At 36.7% G+C, this 20,095-nt stretch overlaps 1 protein-coding gene across 1 annotated transcript; it reads right to left on the bottom strand.

Annotated features, from left to right (window-relative positions):
• Positions 1 to 575: 575 nt before the first annotated feature.
• On the bottom strand, positions 576 to 9,876 carry LOC124159126 (dipeptidyl peptidase 1-like). The gene is made up of 9 exons (XM_046534703.1): positions 9,679 to 9,876; positions 8,378 to 8,529; positions 7,742 to 7,894; positions 7,455 to 7,588; positions 4,867 to 4,989; positions 4,244 to 4,430; positions 2,461 to 2,572; positions 1,641 to 1,795; positions 576 to 851 (listed from the first exon to the last, which is right to left on the bottom strand). The coding sequence occupies exons 1-9, from the start codon at positions 9,848 to 9,850 to the stop codon at positions 669 to 671; spliced, it is 1,371 nt and encodes a 456-aa protein (XP_046390659.1). The 5' UTR covers positions 9,851 to 9,876; the 3' UTR covers positions 576 to 668.
• Positions 9,877 to 20,095: the final 10,219 nt, after the last annotated feature.

Raw genomic sequence — 20,095 nt, 5'->3', positions numbered from 1 at the left:
TTTTCTTTAAACTCACGAAAAATGATATGTAATAGTATAAGACATGTAACTAAAATTAAAATATTTTTTCAAGGAAATAATTTCATAAACTAATAAAGCGCTGTTATAATTTTCTTAAAATGTTACTTTCATTCACCTTTTCCATGCTAAAATGTCACAACTTGGCTTGCCCCCACCTTTACCATGGGATGCCCCCCCCCCCCCTAGTTATGATCCTGGGCACGTCCTTGTCTGTGATTGTTATTTTGTTGGCACTCATGTTCATTCAACTCATTCCCTATAGGGTCCCGATTATTTTTCTTTTTAAAAGTAGGCCAATTATAGGCTATAGTAACTGAGTAAGCTGTCTCATAGCATCTCACTGAGTTAAATTTGTATTCTCATGATAGAGGCAAATGGCAGGGAACATGTTCAAAGGTTATGTAAAGAATATTTTGGCATCATATCTCATATTTATTCCTTCTTCACGTGAAAAAAAAGCTGAGGCTAAGGAGCCAAAAATGATGTATTTCAAAAATTTTTTGAGGTTTAACATTTTATATCATAATTAGGAAATTGAATATGCTTTACCTCTCTTTTATATGGGCTTTAATAAATAAATGTTTTAAGGATATAATGTGTGTCAAAATAAATGATTTGCTCATTCATTTTACATCATATTTCAAGAGCTATGGTATTGGGTGGACATCAACAGCAATAGATTCTATTCCACATTCATTAGTTCCTTTTCGAATTAAGAAATATCCATCCAAGCCCCAATTTTCACCCCAGCTGTTCTTCACTATCCAGTACTTGAGTCCAGTCTCTTGTTCTACTCCATACCCAACAATTAGGACAGCGTGGTTGGTTTCCTGCGTGGACAGAGAAGAATTGATATGATTGATTCAATATTTTTAAGCTTCAGATATAGGTAATTTCATAGTTTTTCCACGGTCTTTGTGAGAAAACAAGTCAGCTGTAATTATGCACACTGAAAAATGGAAATGGTAACAAAATTTTGTGCTGTTTTCCACTAATTTCCTTTCGATTACAAATGATGTCTTTTTTTCTATCCTAGTATATCATCCTAGGGGATCTGTATTTGAATTCGGTCAGATGGACTTCTCTTGGTTTGTCAAGTGGTATATACTACTATTAGTGATTCATGCTTAAGTTTTCTAAATATAATTTAAACATTAGCATTCAGTCTTCTATAATTTCTGGCTGAAATATCCTTGGGCCGTTCAAAAACATGTGGTGGAGAGTTATTTGTAATATGTATTTTTAAATTTATGGTTAAAACTGGAAAAAAAACTGGAAGTTATGATGCCAAGACCACTAATAATGAAATCAGTTGTATACAGAAGATGCATTCTAATATTCTTTTGTAATGGTCGACCACAAACACTTGATCAGGTTCGTTGTTTTGTCAATGCAGTGCATGTTGGAGAGGTTTTTGCAATGGAATGTAACTTGAGTAAGGTGTCAGTGATGTGTCAACTATTCATCCATAGTTAGATCCACGAGTTTTAAAGGGAAAAAGGGAAATTTATTCACACAACCAAAGAATTATTCAAACTCAGCATACCTCCTAGTTTTGGGCTCAACTTCTCTGAGTGTCATGTTAGGAAAATTAACTAGCTAATTAAATATACACTTACGTAGAAGGGATTGAAACGGCTTGTCAGACCAGTATGTTGATAAACTCCTCCAGCATAGTTGTGAAAATCTGGGTACACCATGTATCCAATGACTAGTGGTCCATTATTTACTAATGCCAGCATCATATTTTCTTCGTTTGTTGCTCCATAGTAGCCTGTAAAAACCATTGCATTTTAATGTCTCATAATACAGTTTCTGTCTCCCATATTTGTATGGGATGCATTTTTCATAAAATTGACATAAGCCTTTACATTTGATTGAAACAACCCATGGAGATTTCTTCTCCCTCATTAGAAAAAAAAAAAAACAAAAAGTCTCTGAGGAGACCTAATAGTGACTCTTAGGGGGGCATCCATTAATTAGGTGAGGCATTTAGGAGGGGGGGGGGGAAGGGAAGAGGGAGTCAAGCCAATTCTCACCCAATCTCCTGTGGGAGAAATCCTGGCAAGTATCACGTAATTTTTTTTTTGTAAGAAACAGTGTAAAATTGCAATCTTAGTAATCTTAAATACTAGTCTTTACTGATTTTAAATAAAAATAATGAAACAAATTGTTTTCTTTTTATAAATCAAATGCAATGAATCATAGGTTAACATATTTACCCTGAAAATAGGTATTTTGAACTACCTCATATGATATTAGAGGGATAGGGTCGAGCCAAATCTCAGGATATCTCACTGAAGGGCCAAAAAAAGGGCCTTAAAAAAACAAAAAGTTGAAATCACCAAAATCACCTCACGTAATAAATGGATGCCCCATTATATTGTCCATCACATCAATGATAGGGGGAGGGCATCAGTTTGTGCATTATTTTCATACCTCCAACATATCCATATTCTGCCACATAATGTCGAGGTGCATCAGCTGGAGTGGTGCATTGTGTATCAATGCCTTGATATTGATTATACTCTTCCTCTACCATTCCAAAGTCCTGGAAAAGGGGAAGTCTTATAACTATCACACTGTTATGTTAACAGTTGAATGTTAAGCGGATATTAGGGTTTTACTTATTTCCCATTTTAAGCTCCTATCCCCACTTTTGTTACAATGCCTGTGAAAACATTCTTATACAAAATATTACTGAGATTGGTATATTCCTAATGATGCAGATTTGAACAAAATGTTACCGCGAAAAAATTCTCATGCTGAATCATACTTGGGCCAGGTGGTACCGGCAGGGATGGCAAGTGAAAGGAAACGAAAATGTTTCGTTTCGACCCGGAGGGAATCAAAAATATGTGGCCTGGGTTTAGATTCGTTTCAGCATGAAATTAAAATCACCAAGGAGTTTATTTTGACCCGGGGCGAAACTTTACTCCCGGAAACAAAACTAAATAAATCGAAACCCATCCTGCTCATGGTTAAGTTTTGATCGCAGAAGTTGAGTGGAGGTGGAAAAGAGTGAATAGTTTCAACCCATTTCATGACAGAATGTACGGAGGTTAAAATATTTAGCTTTGTCATATTGCGACTGAATACTGCAATGTGCATTATGAGTGGAAAAGTGCCCCATGCTTCTAGAGGTAGTTGGGTGAACCTCTACTCCATTCAACCATACTTCGTACTCGGTATGAGGGTCGAAACTAAACTGCTCAAAGGTGGAGCACGTTGTCCCTCCGGTGAAAAACATAATCTGTGTTTGGTTTCGTCCCGAAATAGTTTTGACTCTGATTTCGTTTGTACCCTGAGCTTAGTTCCCTGGGTTTTATTCATTTTCGTTTTATTTCTTCATTTTGCTTCTGGAAACAAAACTATTGAAATTTTACTGGTTTTGACTTTCGTTTAGTTCCTATTGCCATCCCTGGGTACTGGTAGGTCATGTTGAGGTTAGTTCCTCAGTATTTCACAGTTGTGTCTTGTGTATATTGAAGTAGCTACTTCTGTATACATTAATATGAAGTGTCTCAAGGAATGCACAGTTCACTGAAAGGTCAGTTAAGAATCCAAAGAACAAGGAAAAAGTTGTGGAAGGGATGGAATTATTATTTTGTGCAATGAGGGAAATAAAACTTGTGGCTAAAATACTTGTTTTGTAATTTTCGAGAAATTATCATCTTTTGGTTAAACAAACTTGTCTACTATATCCTTGCCACGGAAAATAATTGATACAAAGTTTGTCCGAAGAAAACTATTATAGAGGAAATTCAGAAGAGATCCTAAATAATGGTGGTCTCTTTAGCAAGGGAAAAAATTGAACATTGCATCATGCTAGTTTTTTAATAACAAGGAAATGTGTACATATAGGAATATAGCTAATCCTCAATAGATATAGATGGGCTGGGAAAAGAAAATTCCAACTAGAGAAAATTTCAGCTAGATATTGAATTCTAAATTGTGTTTATTCTATGTTTTCAGATGAAACTTCCATGATGATAAAATTTACTATTCAAGTTTTGGCATTAGTATCATGAAGATTCTTATGCCAAATTTAACAAAAAATATTTTTCAATAACTTAAACATACGTACCACAATACTTTTGATACAAGTTATGAGGGGTTGGATAGAAGAAGGGAATTTCTAGCCCCAATCTTACCCATTGACACATTGTTATTATTATTATTATTATGAAGATATATCATTAATGCAATGCAATTATCATACCTGGGCATATTTTCCAGCAATCAGATATGGGAAACCGCCTTCACAGCCCTGTGCATATTTGGTGCAGCTCACTATGTCTTGTGGTGAGAAAACAGGTTGCTTCTCGTTGTTTGTGAGTATCCTTATTCTGGATTCTAGCTGAGCAGCTGAAGCAAATGCAAAACAACTACCACACTGCTGTTGATTCCTAAGAATTAATTAAATGATAATATTTATGCTTATTATTTTATTTCCTTTAAAATCTTGCCAAGAAGAAACCTTAATGCTGATCAATATCCTCAGTTAATATGAGAAGAGTTCTAGGTCACATATTATTTTTTTCAAATTGGTTAATATCTGTAATAATTTTAGCTTCATAACTTCGAAATTGTGACTGATTATAATAAAACTCCCATTGATTATTTTGGCCATAGGGAATACGTTTGCAAATAAAGTCATGAGATAAAGTTCAATGAACATGAGAATATTTTGTAATAAATTTATCGGTTCTATAAGTACCTCTTTATTTTCAAATCAACAACTTCTCAGTTTTCTGATGCTGGTAGTTGTAATTTGGTTCTGATATCAGTTATCAATCTTCTGAAAAATAGTGGTTTTAGTTATTATCTGATAAGCATAATTACCTGACAGGTGACACATAATTCACTCCGCTAACGTTTCTCCAGTCGAAACTTTCTGGCAAATTGAGTGCTTTCCGTTTCACATCAGGTGTCACTGGTGCTGGTTTTGGTAGTGCAAATTGAGATCTGAAATGGCAATCAAATGCTGTTTTTACATTTGAAAGCATTTTTAATGTATAGTTATTTTTAAAGGACTAGAGTGTAACAAATATTTTTTTTTAATATAATCAACATCTGATTTAGATAGAGACATGGAAACTTTTAAGTATCTCTTGGAGCAAAATACATTTTTGACTTAATATTTTATTTTGTGGATCAAATCAAGAAGTTAATTGAGAAAAAAAAGAAACTTGCTCCTCTCCATTTTTATAGGTTTCCATTGTGTACTTTCAGGGGTAAATCCAGGATTTTTTTGGGGGGGCGGGGGCACAAGGGTCTGGAAGGTCATCTCATATTTGAGATTGAAAACAAAATACAACAATTATGGAAGGAAATATTCTCTTTATTTTGATATTAAATTTATTAATATTAAATTAAATGATTAAGGCTCCGTAATGCTCTCATTAAAACGAATGAAATGATAACCATATTAAAATCTTGTCTATTTTTGAAGCATTTGGGGGGGGGGGAGTCACATCCCCTCGTGCCCCTCCTAAATCTGCCCATGTTTACTTGGCGATATGCATCTGATTGTGTCAATCGATGGATTGGTAGAAGTAATACAAGTAAAGATACTAAAATAGAGAGTTTTGCTGTGAAAACATTTGACTTGATCAGAATATAAATGTGGATCACCTAAATTCTTGTTAGGCATACTATCAGTTTCTCAACCAAACCATAAGTCATTGTTTGAACCCTCTGAGGGGGCAAATCCAACATTATTACTTGCAAGTCCATGCTATATCACGGTTCTATAAGTGACCTAGATGTCGAAAATGTGCTTCCTGAGATACTGTAAGAGAAAATCCAGGACGAGAAAAAATTTTTATTGACTGTCTACTTCTTCTTTAAGCTGTCTTATTATTGAAAGTTTGAGTATGACTGTATAAAGTACAGTATCTTTGCAGTCTATGCAGTGCAATAATATACCCAGACAGCACAGAATCCTCCGTATCTAATTCTTATGCAGATAGTATCAATTGACGAAAAGCGACGGAGCGGTAGTCAATGGATACTATCTGCATACGAATTAGATACGGAGGATTCTATACCGTCTGGGTAGTTAGTAATAGATCATCAGGGGTGCTCTCAAGGTTTCCCATCTTCTCTGGGTTTTCCACTTTTTCTGAGTGGTTTTTCGTAATTTTTCAATGTTACGCTTGATTAATAAGATGATTTTCGATGGTGCCTTTAAGGTGATATTTGAATGTTGTTGGCAACCTCAGCCCTTGACTGCTTTTTTCTTTATTTTTGTAATAAATGATCAGATGAATGCATTTTTTCTGTCAGTGTCACAGAATTCATTTGGGGTTCTGTTGAGGTTGGTTACAGAGATGGGGATAGTCTTGCCAACTGTTTCATATTTTCTGTGAGCTCTTATTATCAAAAAATATTTCCTCAGTTTATCAGAAAAATGAGCAACTTTAAAAAAATATCAATTTAAACTAAGGTGTGTCTGCGCATGTATGTACTTTGATTTTATGATATGCTTGTATATGATACTTATATGGTTCTATTTTCTTTGAAGAGTATTTTTTCATTGAAACTGCACTGAAGTCTAAAAAAATGACCATTTCGAATAACCCTCTCAAAAAAGCATCAGTTTCCCTTTTATCTTCTAACACCATTATTTATTTATTTTATATAATATTTTAGCACTATGTTCCAAAAAGAGCAGCCAATGAAAACGTATAATTTTATAATTGCAAAAATAACGTAAGTTTAAGTAATCTTGCAAATTGCAAAAAACTAAAGTATTGTTTAAAAATACGGCCTGAGTTTTTTTTTCATTTCACCTCACGATAGCCGCACGCGTTGTGGGGGCCCCCTAAGCTCAGGGCTTGTGGCGATTGCCGATCAGCCGACCTGGCCAGACCGCCCCTGGTAGACACGATAACTGCTAACGTATTTTTTTTGAATTCCACCTCTTGAATCATCTGAAATCTTTGAAATAATCTTAGCCTACCGAAAGAGCAGAATTAACTTGAAATGCTCGCATCTTCATGCGTACGTCTCGCTATACCCCTATATATATTGGTATTAAAATAGTATTAATTGGTATTAACTACCTTCGTGCGCTTTTACGGATATTTTTATTGATTGATTTTTTAAAAATCTCGTCGTAAATTTGTTGACCCCTCGCCTTCCACTATTTCCTTAGCGCTCTGCACCCCGTCATCCCTCACAGCATACCCTATAACATAGCGATGAGGATACATTTGTCCTCCGATTAGCTTATATATCGATGTAAGTTTTTCATCTTGCAGTGTCGATAGGTAACCGTCGTCTCAATGCCGCAGTCAGCCTTATAGAGGTGTTCCCACGAAGAGGAGGTACAATTTAAGAAGGGGTCTACTCGAAGTATAATTCGCATACCCTATTTCATTTCATAGGGTTTTGCGTTTGATTTCTTGAATGATTATTCAACTTACGGCAAACCGCCCATTTTCCGCAGGAATTTCTCGAAGGGTATGCCATCGTCCTCGGTGTACACTTTAGCTTGCCACGTTGTACCAGCAGCGTTAATCCTGTGTACCAGGTCAGCATCTGCTCGGTATACTGCATTCTGTCGGAGATATGAAATTCATTTGCAAAAAGAGCGTGGTGCAAAGTTCACATGCGCATGTATTTTATGTACGCAACAACTTCGCCATTTTTACTGCATGTGTGGTAATGCATACGAATAAACGCCGAAAATTAATTACGAATCGAACCTCACCTTATAATCTGGGAAAGCGTTCAACCTGGAGGTCCTTGGGGCACTCTGCTGCTGCTTCACTCCGTAGTAGCAAGCCCAATTACGTGTCAAAACGTCATGTGACCACCCTACTGATGTCTTGTCACAATGGCTCACCGTGCTACCATCGATTTCCTGCAATAATTGATTAGAAGAGTGATCTTATTTCTGTTTCTTATGCAATGAGTTAAAGTCAAAAGCTAGCATAAATTGCCAACTCTTCCTGTGCAAAACTGGAGTACTCAATCAACCGCCATTAACCTTACCCTAGTCAGAATTCTTTGGCAAATGGGTACGTTACTTTCCGTTTAAAGACAGTGAAATATTTCCGTTGATAGCACTTCTAATTTGTATTGAATTAAATAAAAATTTGAAACACCGACGGCGATTTCATCGGCTGAGCGTCATGGTCACGGTTTTAAAAAAAATCATGTACCCATAATATCCGTGTATCTTATTGAAATAAATCTGTGAAATGTAAAAATTTATTCAATTCAATGTGAAGTATTCCTGAAAGGAACATCTGAAGAAGTTACTTTCAGTTGCGCTCATTTTATTTGATTACGTTAAAAGTGGGTATCGAAGCGCTTAATGTGATTTTCATAAAAATGTACTTACCTCGTAGGAAAAGAAAGCAAAATATTTGCGTCCGTTGACAATCACTTCAAATCCTTCATCATAGATGAGTGTCCAAGTGCCTTTATTGCCGTAACTGTCGATCGCGATGTTTGGCTCTTGTAAGTCGAACACAGCAAAGTTATTAGTTGTAACTGAAAGAAATGTATTATTTTACCGAAACGCATCGATTGAACTATACTAATTACACGAGAAAGGTTTAAAAATATGCCTGAAAGTCAAATTCAATATATCGTTTTTATTAGTTTGATCTGTCGTCTGATTTCCTTTTATTACTCATCCTTAAGAGATAAAAAATAGAGATGTTACACTAAAGGCACTGGCACTGGTGAAATTAGAGTTTTAATGTTTTTCAGTGTTTTCCCCGTAGGTATTAACCCATTAAAGATATAAATACTAATTTAAATTTTTAATATAGAGGAATTTTAAATAACTTATATCAAAATGCGGCTGATTCCACATTCAAGTCTCCTGTTGATACGTAAGTATGAGTCATCGTGTGCGCTTAACAGATGATAGTGTAATTACTTCCAATGTTGTGTTTAAAGAGGTCCTCTAACCTCAATTTGTAGATGAACATTCCAATTAAATTTGTACATAAGACCCTGCCTTTTTTTTCTACATTTTAAAATTAGAAACGCGCCTATCCCTCTGTGGACCTGCATTGAAAAGAGCGGGGGAAGCCCACTGGGAGCGGGCGCATCACGCTCGTTGAGTATTTACAAGCCCAGTTCCACTATCCGATAAATCAGCGCTCTAAGAGTAGGAATCTTTTTCCGGTAAAATTTCAGGGTTTCAGTTTCTCTCTCTCAAAATTATTTTCCATGTTAAATACAAACTTTACAAAAATTGAGATAAAAATTTAAATATCCTTTTTTTCCTTTTGCTCCGTGAAATTTCGCGAATGCACAGTTTAACGGACGCGAACATGTCTTACTGCTCATGTCTCTGATTAGACGCCGCTTTTGATACACAAATACTTCCTTTTTTTCCTCCCTTACGATTACGATTCCTCTTCTTTAAGGAAGCCGTCTTCTATTGCATTAACTTTTTCCCTTACTTCTTCGGGTAATGGTTCCCCATTCATTCGTAACACCAAAACGCGCATTACACCCCGTTTACCTCTGTGATTGCCTTTTAAATTATAATTAATTTGTACCCCTGTTTTAGAATTTCGAATAGATTCCAATTCTTTCACCCTGCGATACAACTGACAAATATTTTGTACAACTGTAAAAATGATGTGGACTATTTATCTCGGCCGAGTAATGTTTAAGACTTACATGAGCTGTCACAAGCGATGTCATTGCTTCCCTCTCGTGGTCCTTCGTGCATTTCCCATTTCCCTACTACGTCATCGTATAAACAGTGAACTGGAATATCTGCCCACGCGGTGTGGATGCTGAGAAAACACAGCACTGCCACGAGGCTGATGTTGAATCCTTTCTGATTCATCTTTCAGGTTGCACTGGAAGCCTTTCTTGCGCCGTCTTTTTATAATAAACATTGCGGCGCGCGCTCGGAGTTTTAGGAAATTACGGTGGAGATTAAATCCAAGCTACATCGAAGGAGGCAGTTATCTTTGCGGAGGATTTTCCTGTCTTAAACAGCACTTTTGCAACTGTCTTGCTTCCAACCTCTATAGCTTATCTTGCTGCATTATTGTGAGTGTGAGAGTTTGATCGATATCGCGTTACTCGCACTCTTATCTTGAAAGATATGTATCTATCCCGCAGTGATGATTTCAGCTGTTCATTGACATGTGCTTCGTTTGATTGACAGCGAAAAGATGCATAAATATTTCTCAGATCTAATGTCATTATCAAGAAATCAGTGGCATGATTGTACGCGTCCGCATCCATTTTTGTCCTAGTGTTGTTGAAATATTTTTTTGCGCTCGTTTCTACCATAGCTATCTTTTTGCTGAAATACTGCCACATTCATCAACTTGAGAGAAGGGGAATTTCATAAAATATCTCATTGGGTTTTCCATGGTGAAATAGGCATTCAAAAGTTTTTTAAAGAACTAAACCGTGCGACTCATAATCAATGTACGCACCGAGGATCAATCACCGGTACTTCAATTTAAATTCCTGCATATGTCAGATTTGTAGAATAATCTGGTCGTGAAATTGCACTTATAAGCTAGGGCGAGAAACATTGATAAAAAATTATATCGTCAAACTAGTCACTTTTGGGTTCTAATTTCAGTTTGATATGGTACTTCATAAGAGAAAATAGGCGAACAGAACACGAAGCTATAAATATCACAGTTCTAGTTTAAAGATCTCCTCGAATAATGATCATGGTAAATGGATCGTAATGGGTTTAGTCTCAAGTGCTTTTTCTCCCAGAACAATGCAAACTGCATACATATGATGGAAAAAGCTGATTTTTAGTAACTTTTTAGGCCTTATTTCAACATATGAATTTTTTATGAGGTTCAGGTAATTTGAAATTGAGAATAGGTGAGGAAAATGGGGTTATTCATTAAAGAGATGGGTAAATTTGTTCATAGTTGAATGTAACATCTATGATTGATGGTCTTGTGTCCTTGGGTTCTGTGAATGAAATTTTCAAGCATGCTATAGAAGAGGGGTGATAGACTTATTCAATATTTATCCCTTAGGCATTGAGAGTGCTTATGGAGTTTTTATTCGTGGTATCATGTGCATTTGCTATATGTATATTTAAATATTTCATGAAAATACAGCTATTTATGTCGCTAGCAGTCTTTCCTTTTTTAACATGCGGTCCCCGTTGGCACAAAAAGATTGCCAAGCCTCACTACAGAGCCCTAAAGTGGCATGAACAGTGTTCAAGGAAATGACCCGTATTTTATGATCAGGGAAATGTTTGTACGTTTATTTTAACTTTTTAAAGGGGGATATTTGTATCCCAACGTGAAAATTTCTGTCGTTCTTGTATTAAATTGTCATTTTATGGTGATGGAAAATCTTATTCGAAGTATTTCTGGTGCTGTTCGGAGAAAAAAAAACTGCTTGATGAGTGTTCTGTATCGACGTAGTGGGAATAGTTTCATTTTTTTCCTAGTCATACCTTTTTGAATCGCGAGAAAGTTCGAAAGTGTATGCAATAGGTTTAATGAAACCTTTAGAAGAGAAATTCCACGAAAAATATAGACAATTTTATTCGTGAAATTCAAAATGCACGAAATGATTCTCCCAAAGGGCAGTAACTCATCAAAATCTATAGAGAATGACGATGAAATTTAAAATTCGTCGATTCGTGTCCCTACCATATAAATGGCCGATGAGTGAGGGTCAGGGGTTCAACCAGAGGTGTCAACTTTTTTAAACCTTATTTTGACTAGATTCCCATCATTTTTACATTGGGCCTGATCGATTAAAAAAAATCGATTTTCCGATCCTATTGGGTAGGCCTTACTTAGAGAACCGGTAGCAATTAAATATATTCAGCGTTGGTTTAGTGTTAAGTAGTGAGGTTGAATAAAGAGTTAGTGAAAAAAATGAGAAAATGAGTAAAAAAAATAAAAATTAGTTTTTTTTCCTCATATGGATGCTGTCTGAATTTTTATGTTGAGAGAAAATGAGTTCTTTGGAGATAACTTATTAAGAGAGTAATTTATTTGGAAACAAGCAACTGCCACCTTGGTAGGATATTTTTCAACCACGGTCTTAATCCTAAACTGCAGTTTCAATGATGTTTATAGAGAAAAATATCCTAGTAAAATTGTTACAGAGAGAATCTTTCGGGAAATTGTGATAATATTTTTTTCTCTCGATCACATTAGATAAAATGGTTCCAAAGCCATCGCGGCTGAGCATATTATGATCTTGATAAATGCAATTAAAAAATGTATACTTAGCCTATTTTTTTAACTACGCCAACATTAAAAGACTTCCTCATGCATTATTTATTATATTTTTTTAGTGATAAGATGTCGAATTCATCTTGAGCATTGAAAGATAAGGATTATTCCTCAATTTTAAGCAGCTTCGAGTTATGTATAATCTCGTTTATCAAGACAAAAGTGCTGGTCAGTGAAAATTTGGCTGATAATTTTTTAGATTGATGATTGGCATTGCACCTCAGCTCTTGTCAAAGATAAGCAAGACAAATCCTCCTCTTTAATCACTTTTTTCATCTAAATCTGCTGTTTTATTGTACTTTTATTATTCACGTCTGTTTTATCTTATAATTTCCATGACACATTTCCATTGTAATTGTTAAAAGATAATATTTATCATTTGTTAAAATATTATAATTATTTACGTGTTTTACGAGCCGTAAGGCTCTAGAATTCAAATTGATCACATGTATTGTCAGAAAAGTTGGCATTTCCTTAAGTTATCGGCTTCCAATATGTAGAATAACTTGCCCTTCATTAATTCAATTAAATTTTAATTGATACATTCGTACTGTAAGGATGGCGATTCCTTGCTGATGAGTCTCAGTGGTATTGATTGAATTAATGTAATTTTAGACTCTCGTATCTTCATCTTCGTACCTGCATGGAATGAAACTTGTCGCAATTTTATTGATACTGGCGTTCTACGGAATATATTGTAACTACAGAAGCAGTCGGCAAGGTCGCACTGATTTTATTATATGAACATGACCCTTTGATATTTAAAGAAAACTGTAAAAAAAACTGCGAATTATATGTTTAACGGAACTGAGTGTATGGGAACCGTCAAGGAAGGCGTCCATTTATTTTACAAAAAAAGTTCTAAAGATCTGAGCATAACATGAAGCGATTTTCCTTAGAGCTCCTAAGAAAAGGAATTCTACTACGGAACCGATGACTATTTCCTAAGAATTCCTTACGTTCTTTAGAAAACGTTCCACAGAAATTTCTGGAAGGGAAGGCCCATATTGTTGGGGTTGTATTTTTTTCGGCGGAGTATAATTAATTTTCCACAAATCCTCTGCATCTTAATGTGACAAATGCATATAAAGCTTGAGTGTTTAAATTTGAGCTAACGTTTGACCTAAATTGCATTATTGAGCCATTTTAACTCGCGTTGCTCAAAGTGCTGCTCTCATTTCGTACTCTGCTTATGAAGGAATATCGGGGAATGAGAAGCTGAGAAATCCCGTCTAATTCCTTCTCGATGTGCTGCCCAAATAGTTGAAATGCTCTACCTGCTCAAGTTTTTCCCCACCTACTTTTATCTTGAGTCTCACATTCCTCGCTCGCGATGCTTTACAAAACCGCATTACCTTAGTCTTGGTTTGATTAATCCTCATCCTCGCACCGCTCGTCTAACGCATCCACTAGAGCCTGCAGTCCCCTCGCTGACTGGCTAATCAGCGCCTGATCATCCGCGAACCTTACCGATTTAAACATCATTCCTCCCACTTTCACTCCAGCTTCCAACTCGTCCCACGCTTCTCTTACCATCCCCTCAGCGTATACGTAAAAAAGCAGCGGCCTCACACCTCGGCCAATGCTTGCCCACCCAGATTCTCCGTCCGCTACCCTCACTTGCGCAGTCTGGGCCATATCAAGATTACGAATTAGTCGTCTATCCCCCCTAATCTACACCTATTCTCTTGAGGATATCCATTAACTTTAACCAGTTCACCCTATCAAACGCTTTTTCAAAATCCACGAAACAGGCATATACATCCTGGTCATATTCTAGGTTCCTCTCCACGAGGGACCTCATTATAGCAAATACATCACGAGTTGACTTCCTTTTTCTAAAACCAAGCTGGTCTTAGTCCAAATACTCGTTTGCCCTCGCCTCCATTCGTCTGTTCAATATCGCCAATACCACTTTCGCCGCATGCGATATTAGGCTGATAGTCCTGTAATCTCCGCATTCCACAGCTTTCTTCTTTTTCGCTAGCGGCATTAAAACCGTCTTCACGAAATCCTCCGGACAACATCCCTCCTCATAGATCCTGCGTGCTAGTTCGAAAAACCTTTTCTCACTATCATTCCCTAGATTCTTCAGAAGCTCACACGGAATATTGTCCACGCCTACTGCTTTCCTAGTATTAATATATCACGAAGTGCTCCTTCCATTTCCGAATTTAATATCCCCGACCCAAGATTATCCTCCTCCACTGCACTTTCCTCCTCTAAAGTCAATTTCTCCGGCCTGTGTCTTCCGACGTACAGATTCTCCACGTATTCCCTTCATCTATTGTGTACCTCTTCTCGCTCGGTGAGCATCTTCCCATCTTTAGCCTTAATTTTGGATATGGCTTGTCCTCTTTTTCCGTCCGATAGCGACTTAAACCAAGCCCAGTTTAATTCCGAAGTTTAACTGATAGTTAGAACTGAAAATGGTTCCGAAGCTAGAAATAATGTGCATAAAAATAGCTCGCGCATGAAATTTTAAGCCTTTCCAATTTTCTGTGGATAATGGTAGGGGTTATTGGAAAACCTGGTGAAGTACCGCCTTATTTGGATTTTAATGGATAACAAATGTCATTGGTTCCCTCTACCTCGGGTAGGATTAAGTATCTTTCTATTACTTTCAGGGATCACATGATGCTAATGTATAACGTTAATATTTTAATGCGTGTCTCTTCAACCCATAGTATCCCACCGCAATAGGAAGTGTGTTGTCGATTGTGCAAGCAAATACCGTGGCTGCGTTTCTAATGGGTGAAAGACATGGCCCATTGCTAGGGTGACCCTCTGGCTCTCCAAATGTTAAGAGATGAAAAAGAGGACAGCACCTTGTGAAAAAGGAAGATAAAGGGGGAAAAAAGTAAGACACTTGAAAAATAACGACAATTTCATAATTAAGAATAATATAAAATTATTAGCACTATGCTTTAATGTATTTTTCTGTGGATCTCATTTTTTCAAGCAGTATTGGCATTTTGTGACAAGTGAAAAATATAAAATTCTATGCAAGAATGTGTTGGAAATTGTAATTGACCTTATAAGTCAATGTTTTTTCTATCTCATCAGGCCACTGAGATGAAATAAGAGTAAATACCCTTTCTTCATTTGCATTATGACCTGGCATGCTGAAGAAATATCAGGAAATTGTGAGAAGTTCTGAATAGCTATGAACATATATATTCCCCGTCAACCGTTTTTCCCCCTCCATCTTTATCCTCTGCTATGCACCCATCCTTCAACCCTCACTTTTCCTCCTCTTCTCACTTGAGAAAGATGGACAGCGTCCCATCGAAAATTTGTAGAAACAACCTTTCCCCGTAAGTTCCTCACTTTTATTTCATTTTTCGTTTTTCTATCAATCTCTAAGTTTTTGTGTGCCCACCCTAGGGCAAGAAGAAGTTCCTTTATATTATTTATAATGCTCGTGTGAGTTTATTGACCGGAAAGGAAGACGTATTCCGCTGCTTAAAAAAATCCACCTGAACATCTGACGAACATCTGAAAAGGGGGTTATGTCAGGATTAATCCGGAAATCTGGTCATCTTACCCATAGAAAATTGAAAAAAATAATAACTGAGAAAAAACTAAGACACAGCGTCATCTATTGAAGTATTTGTAGCATAAATGTTGTTGAATGAAACTGATCACCGGGGAGAAATAAATAATACTAGTATCAAAGAAGGTTATTCTGAAAATTGTTTATCGTTAAATCACCATCTCAGGCTGAAGACCACGGACTTAGATCAACAGAAAGAATAGTTTGGCAAATGTATACAAAAAAGTCAGTAAGAGATAAGAAAAAACGAAAGGTAGGAAAACAATTTGGGTGATTTTACAATAATGTGAGTAAACGTGATAAAAACGCAATTTGCGACAAAAGGACATGATGTTGAAACTCTATTGCATCCAATATGATCCTTAGTTTGGAACATAATTTTGTATTGTGCAGTAAATATGACCTACAGTTGACATTGACTGGCGTGATAAATTCCTTACTATTCATACCTCACATTTCCTGCCTGCTTCCGTAGATGAAAAGGCGCAAATCTTCGTCCCCCATCCTTTGTCTATCTCCCTGTTCGGAGACTTCGATTTGAACATGGCATATCTGGGAAATGTGAATGATATGTGAATCAATCCGAGAACAAAACGATTTCGGCTCGATCGGTTTGTGTACTGTCTGTTTCGTTAACTTATTCAAGCATCCGATTTCCGTTAATACTAGTAAATTAAATGACCTCCGTGAAGTAAAGGTGACAATTTTCAGCAACTTTAGGGACATTCCGTTGAATGTAACGTTACCAAAGTTGCTGTATATTCAGCCCGATATCAGTTATATCAATATAACTAGTATCATAGAGTAAGTATATACGAATAAATATAAAGTAATATGATACGAATAAATAAAAAATAATAAAGTAAGCATGTAAGAATATACTTAATCTATGCTAGTATCCAATTGTAGTACTTTTCGTTGGAGTGGTACCGCTGCCATAAAATTCGTACTATCTCTAAATAAGGTTATTTGTTATGGCCATTCTCTTGCTTTTAGTTTTTATTGTCTTACAAACAGTGTCAGAAATGCATACGCGCTCGAAAAATGACTTCGGAACCGAAGGAAGAAGAACAACGGCTTAACATGGATAAAATGGCGCTGCTGTTGCCAATTTTAGCTTTATTTTCGACTTTTGTTAACAATGCTTGGGCAATCTTTGATTCCACTGAAACAGTATTTATAAGGATTAATGTAATCGAAAAATTCTGTGTCCCCATAAAAGATAAATTCTTTACTGGGATTTCCAATTGCCATATCTTCTGAAAATTTCCTAAACTGCAAAAGATATCTCAAGGTAAAGGTTAGTGGGAACTAAAAATACCATGCTTTCTGAAACTAAATTCAGTGAACTGTATCTTATCAGGCGACATGTGTGCATCTTTTTAAGGAACAACCTTCCTGGTATCTCGCTGATTTAAATCAGATATCCGCATTAAAACTGCATGCTCAACTCATTTTTTTAAAAACTGTCATCGACAATCTCAAATTTGACGTCCTTGATATGTTTATCGATCCATCTTTGTGTTTATCCTTTTGTATGTCATGATTCATGTCGTAAGTAAAAGTTTGAGATTTTTTTGGGAAGATCTAGATTATTTTAAATTTTCAGCACGGTCAATGCTCAGAAAAATTCCCATTGTTTTCTGAATCCTCAACTCCCATGGGTTCTTCTGTTGACATTATCCAAGGATTTGAAATTTACAGCAGCTATATTTCATCATCGCTTGATGTTGCGTCTTTGGCCATTTTCCACTCTCCGTCGGTCTCTAAATCCCTTTCTGTTCCTCCCCCGCTTCGTAATTGCCTTTTATCCTCTATTCTGATCCCCATTTTATCAATTTCCGTCTTCGCTCTATCCTTATCTTACGTTTCTCTGATCTAGTGGCGTCGAAAGTGGAGGTCGTGAGGGGCCCAGTTCTATCCAACGAATTTTCCACGGGCCCTTTCACACACAGCAGGTCCTGTTCCTATTAAACGTTTAATGAAATGATTAGTTGTCATTAATCAAAATTAAATTTTACGTACGTTTGCGTGTTCCCCTCTCTTAGATATTCTCACACCATCATATGCTCTTTTTGCGAGAGTTTCTTTCCACTTCCTCTTAACCACATAATATTCGAGCCCTTTCCTTAGGAGGCTAGACCTTTTCAAGGTTGTTCCAGCCCAGGGAAAATTATTTTTTTTTGTTATTTTGTATAGAAAATGTTGGTGACAGCGATGAGTTTGAGTTGTTGAATGTGACTCTGGAAAGGATGAAGTCTTAAGTTCTCTTAAACCTTTTCCTTGAGATATCTTTCGCAGTTATGCACTGATATTTTTTGCTCGATTCGAAGTTTTGCGCTGACACATTGGAAGGTGACTCAGTATCCTAGATTTCATGCTACTTTAAGGTACGTACAATTATGAAATGCTGCATAATCATCAAGGATGAGGGTAAAAATACTATTTTATCATACCTGCCAAGTATCCTAAATGCAAGTTCGTACCTGATAATCAAATACATACAGAAATGTCTTGGATAAACAGCAGTAAGTAAAGCACTGTATAAAGCAATTGACTTTGTACGCAGCCATGCCCATATATCTAAGAGTCGCCATGGAAGATGATGGTTTGATGGTGTAACTGGTAGCATACCTGACCGTTAATTGTATTCGGGAATTCTGGGTTCGAATCCCGCATTTTTTCATGGGAATTTCAACCTATGTGTATATAGCAGTGCGTAAATATGAATTCTGAGTTTATCCGTATTTCTTTCATCGCCATTTCGTTACGACCATTCTCCGGTCACTATATTCCTAAAAATTCACTCCGACAGAAGCAAAGTTTAATTCGCACTCAATCAATATATCGCCTCGTTGATTTTGGAATGGAGTAACTTGCAGTGCCGCCATCCTCTCCGTTCGTCCACATGGTGAATCAATCGAATGCTGGTCGCTTCTCACCTCTTACTGGGCCAGTTGAAGTCGTGCAGAAACCACTCCGAGATTTCCAAAAATGGCCAACAACCAGGTAATTTAAATTGGAAAATTAAAATAATTCATATGCGACATTAGTGAACTTTAGGTGCAAAAATTATCGAATGGGATCCAAGTAAATTTATCTTCCAAGACGCAATCACATTCGTATTATATCAGCTGTGACAATAGGGTGGTTTCTATAATTTTTTGCTGCCTAAATCGAAATATTATTTCTCATGGAGTACGCATTTCACGCTTTTATATTTTTAAATGACGTTATCTATTTTTTGCGATTAAATGAAAAGTGAAAATTTTCAAGCGTGCGAAAACGCGACGGCTAAGTATGAATGCTGGGAAAACTCCGTGTGACGTCGTTCTGGTTCCCGCTGCCGCAAGTGAGGTGACCTTGGGGCGAGGCTTTGAGCGCTGATACGACGCAGGATGCTAGCAGGTAGCAGAGTACCCTGCTAGCTGGTAGCGCTTGGCTTAAAAAAGGATTATTGATACCTTATCAAACGAAGGGAACTTTCCGACCACAGGCAGTTTTAATAGGTGATTATTAAGAGATGTTTCCCTGAGCTCTGTCCCTCATGCATGCATTGGTAATATCAGACGATATAAAACTCCTATCTACTCGTATAGAAACTAGGTCCCTGTGACGTCACGTAGAGTGGAATCGCATGGGCGCCAATGTGGCCTTTTTCAAATGCGGTTAAAATTGACCAATTCTATTCGTCTATACTGGGATTTCTAAAACCAAATAATTTGTATATTATGAATACACTAATGGTCGGTAACGAATCGCAACCAATGCCTTTCGTTTTCTTTGATGAAGGAAACTACCCTACTACCAACGGGACAACGGTGGCATTTCCCTCCTACCCATATGTCTTCTTTATTTTTCAATGCGTCCGTTCAGCAATTTCAGTTAAATTTCTTTTTTTAATGGATTTCGTTACGATAAAAACAATGTTTTGCGTCAAGAAGGATTGAAACATACGTCTCCAGGGTTATTGAGTGATGGTGAGCCCATTGTATGAGCGTTTGTTTAGAGGTTGAAATAACTGACCCTTTAATTGCTGCACAGCTTTGAAGAATAGTTTTCCTTTCAATTAAAGATATAATGAACTACTTTGTAGATTGTTACGCTATAAACAGTTTTTGCGTCAATTTTTGCGAAATGAAAGAAGGGTTGTAATATGGAACGGAACGGGATCGGCTTGATGCATTTACCACTAAGACCGGCACCGCTGCGTTAGTCTCAGCTGAGATTTTGGACTGTTTGCTAAAGATAACTGTCAGACTGCCGGTAAACGTAGTGAGTCTCCGTACTG

Source organism: Ischnura elegans, chromosome 1, assembly GCF_921293095.1.
Source record: "Ischnura elegans chromosome 1, ioIscEleg1.1, whole genome shotgun sequence".
NCBI lineage: Eukaryota > Metazoa > Arthropoda > Insecta > Odonata > Coenagrionidae > Ischnura > Ischnura elegans.
Note: the sequence above shows the minus strand (reverse complement) of the source record. Positions and strands in the feature narration are given on the sequence as shown.

Coding starts and splice junctions, on each gene's coding strand:
- LOC124159126 (XM_046534703.1), bottom strand. CDS start 9,850: ATGAATCAGAAAGGATTCAACATCAGCCTCGTGGCAGTGCTGTGTTTT. Junction 7,895..8,377: donor TTGCTTTCTTTTCCTACGAG/GTAAGTACATTT, acceptor CAATTATTGCAG/GAAATCGATGGTAGCACGGT. Junction 4,990..7,454: donor CGGAAAATGGGCGGTTTGCC/GTAAGTTGAATA, acceptor TTGCCATTTCAG/ATCTCAATTTGCACTACCAA.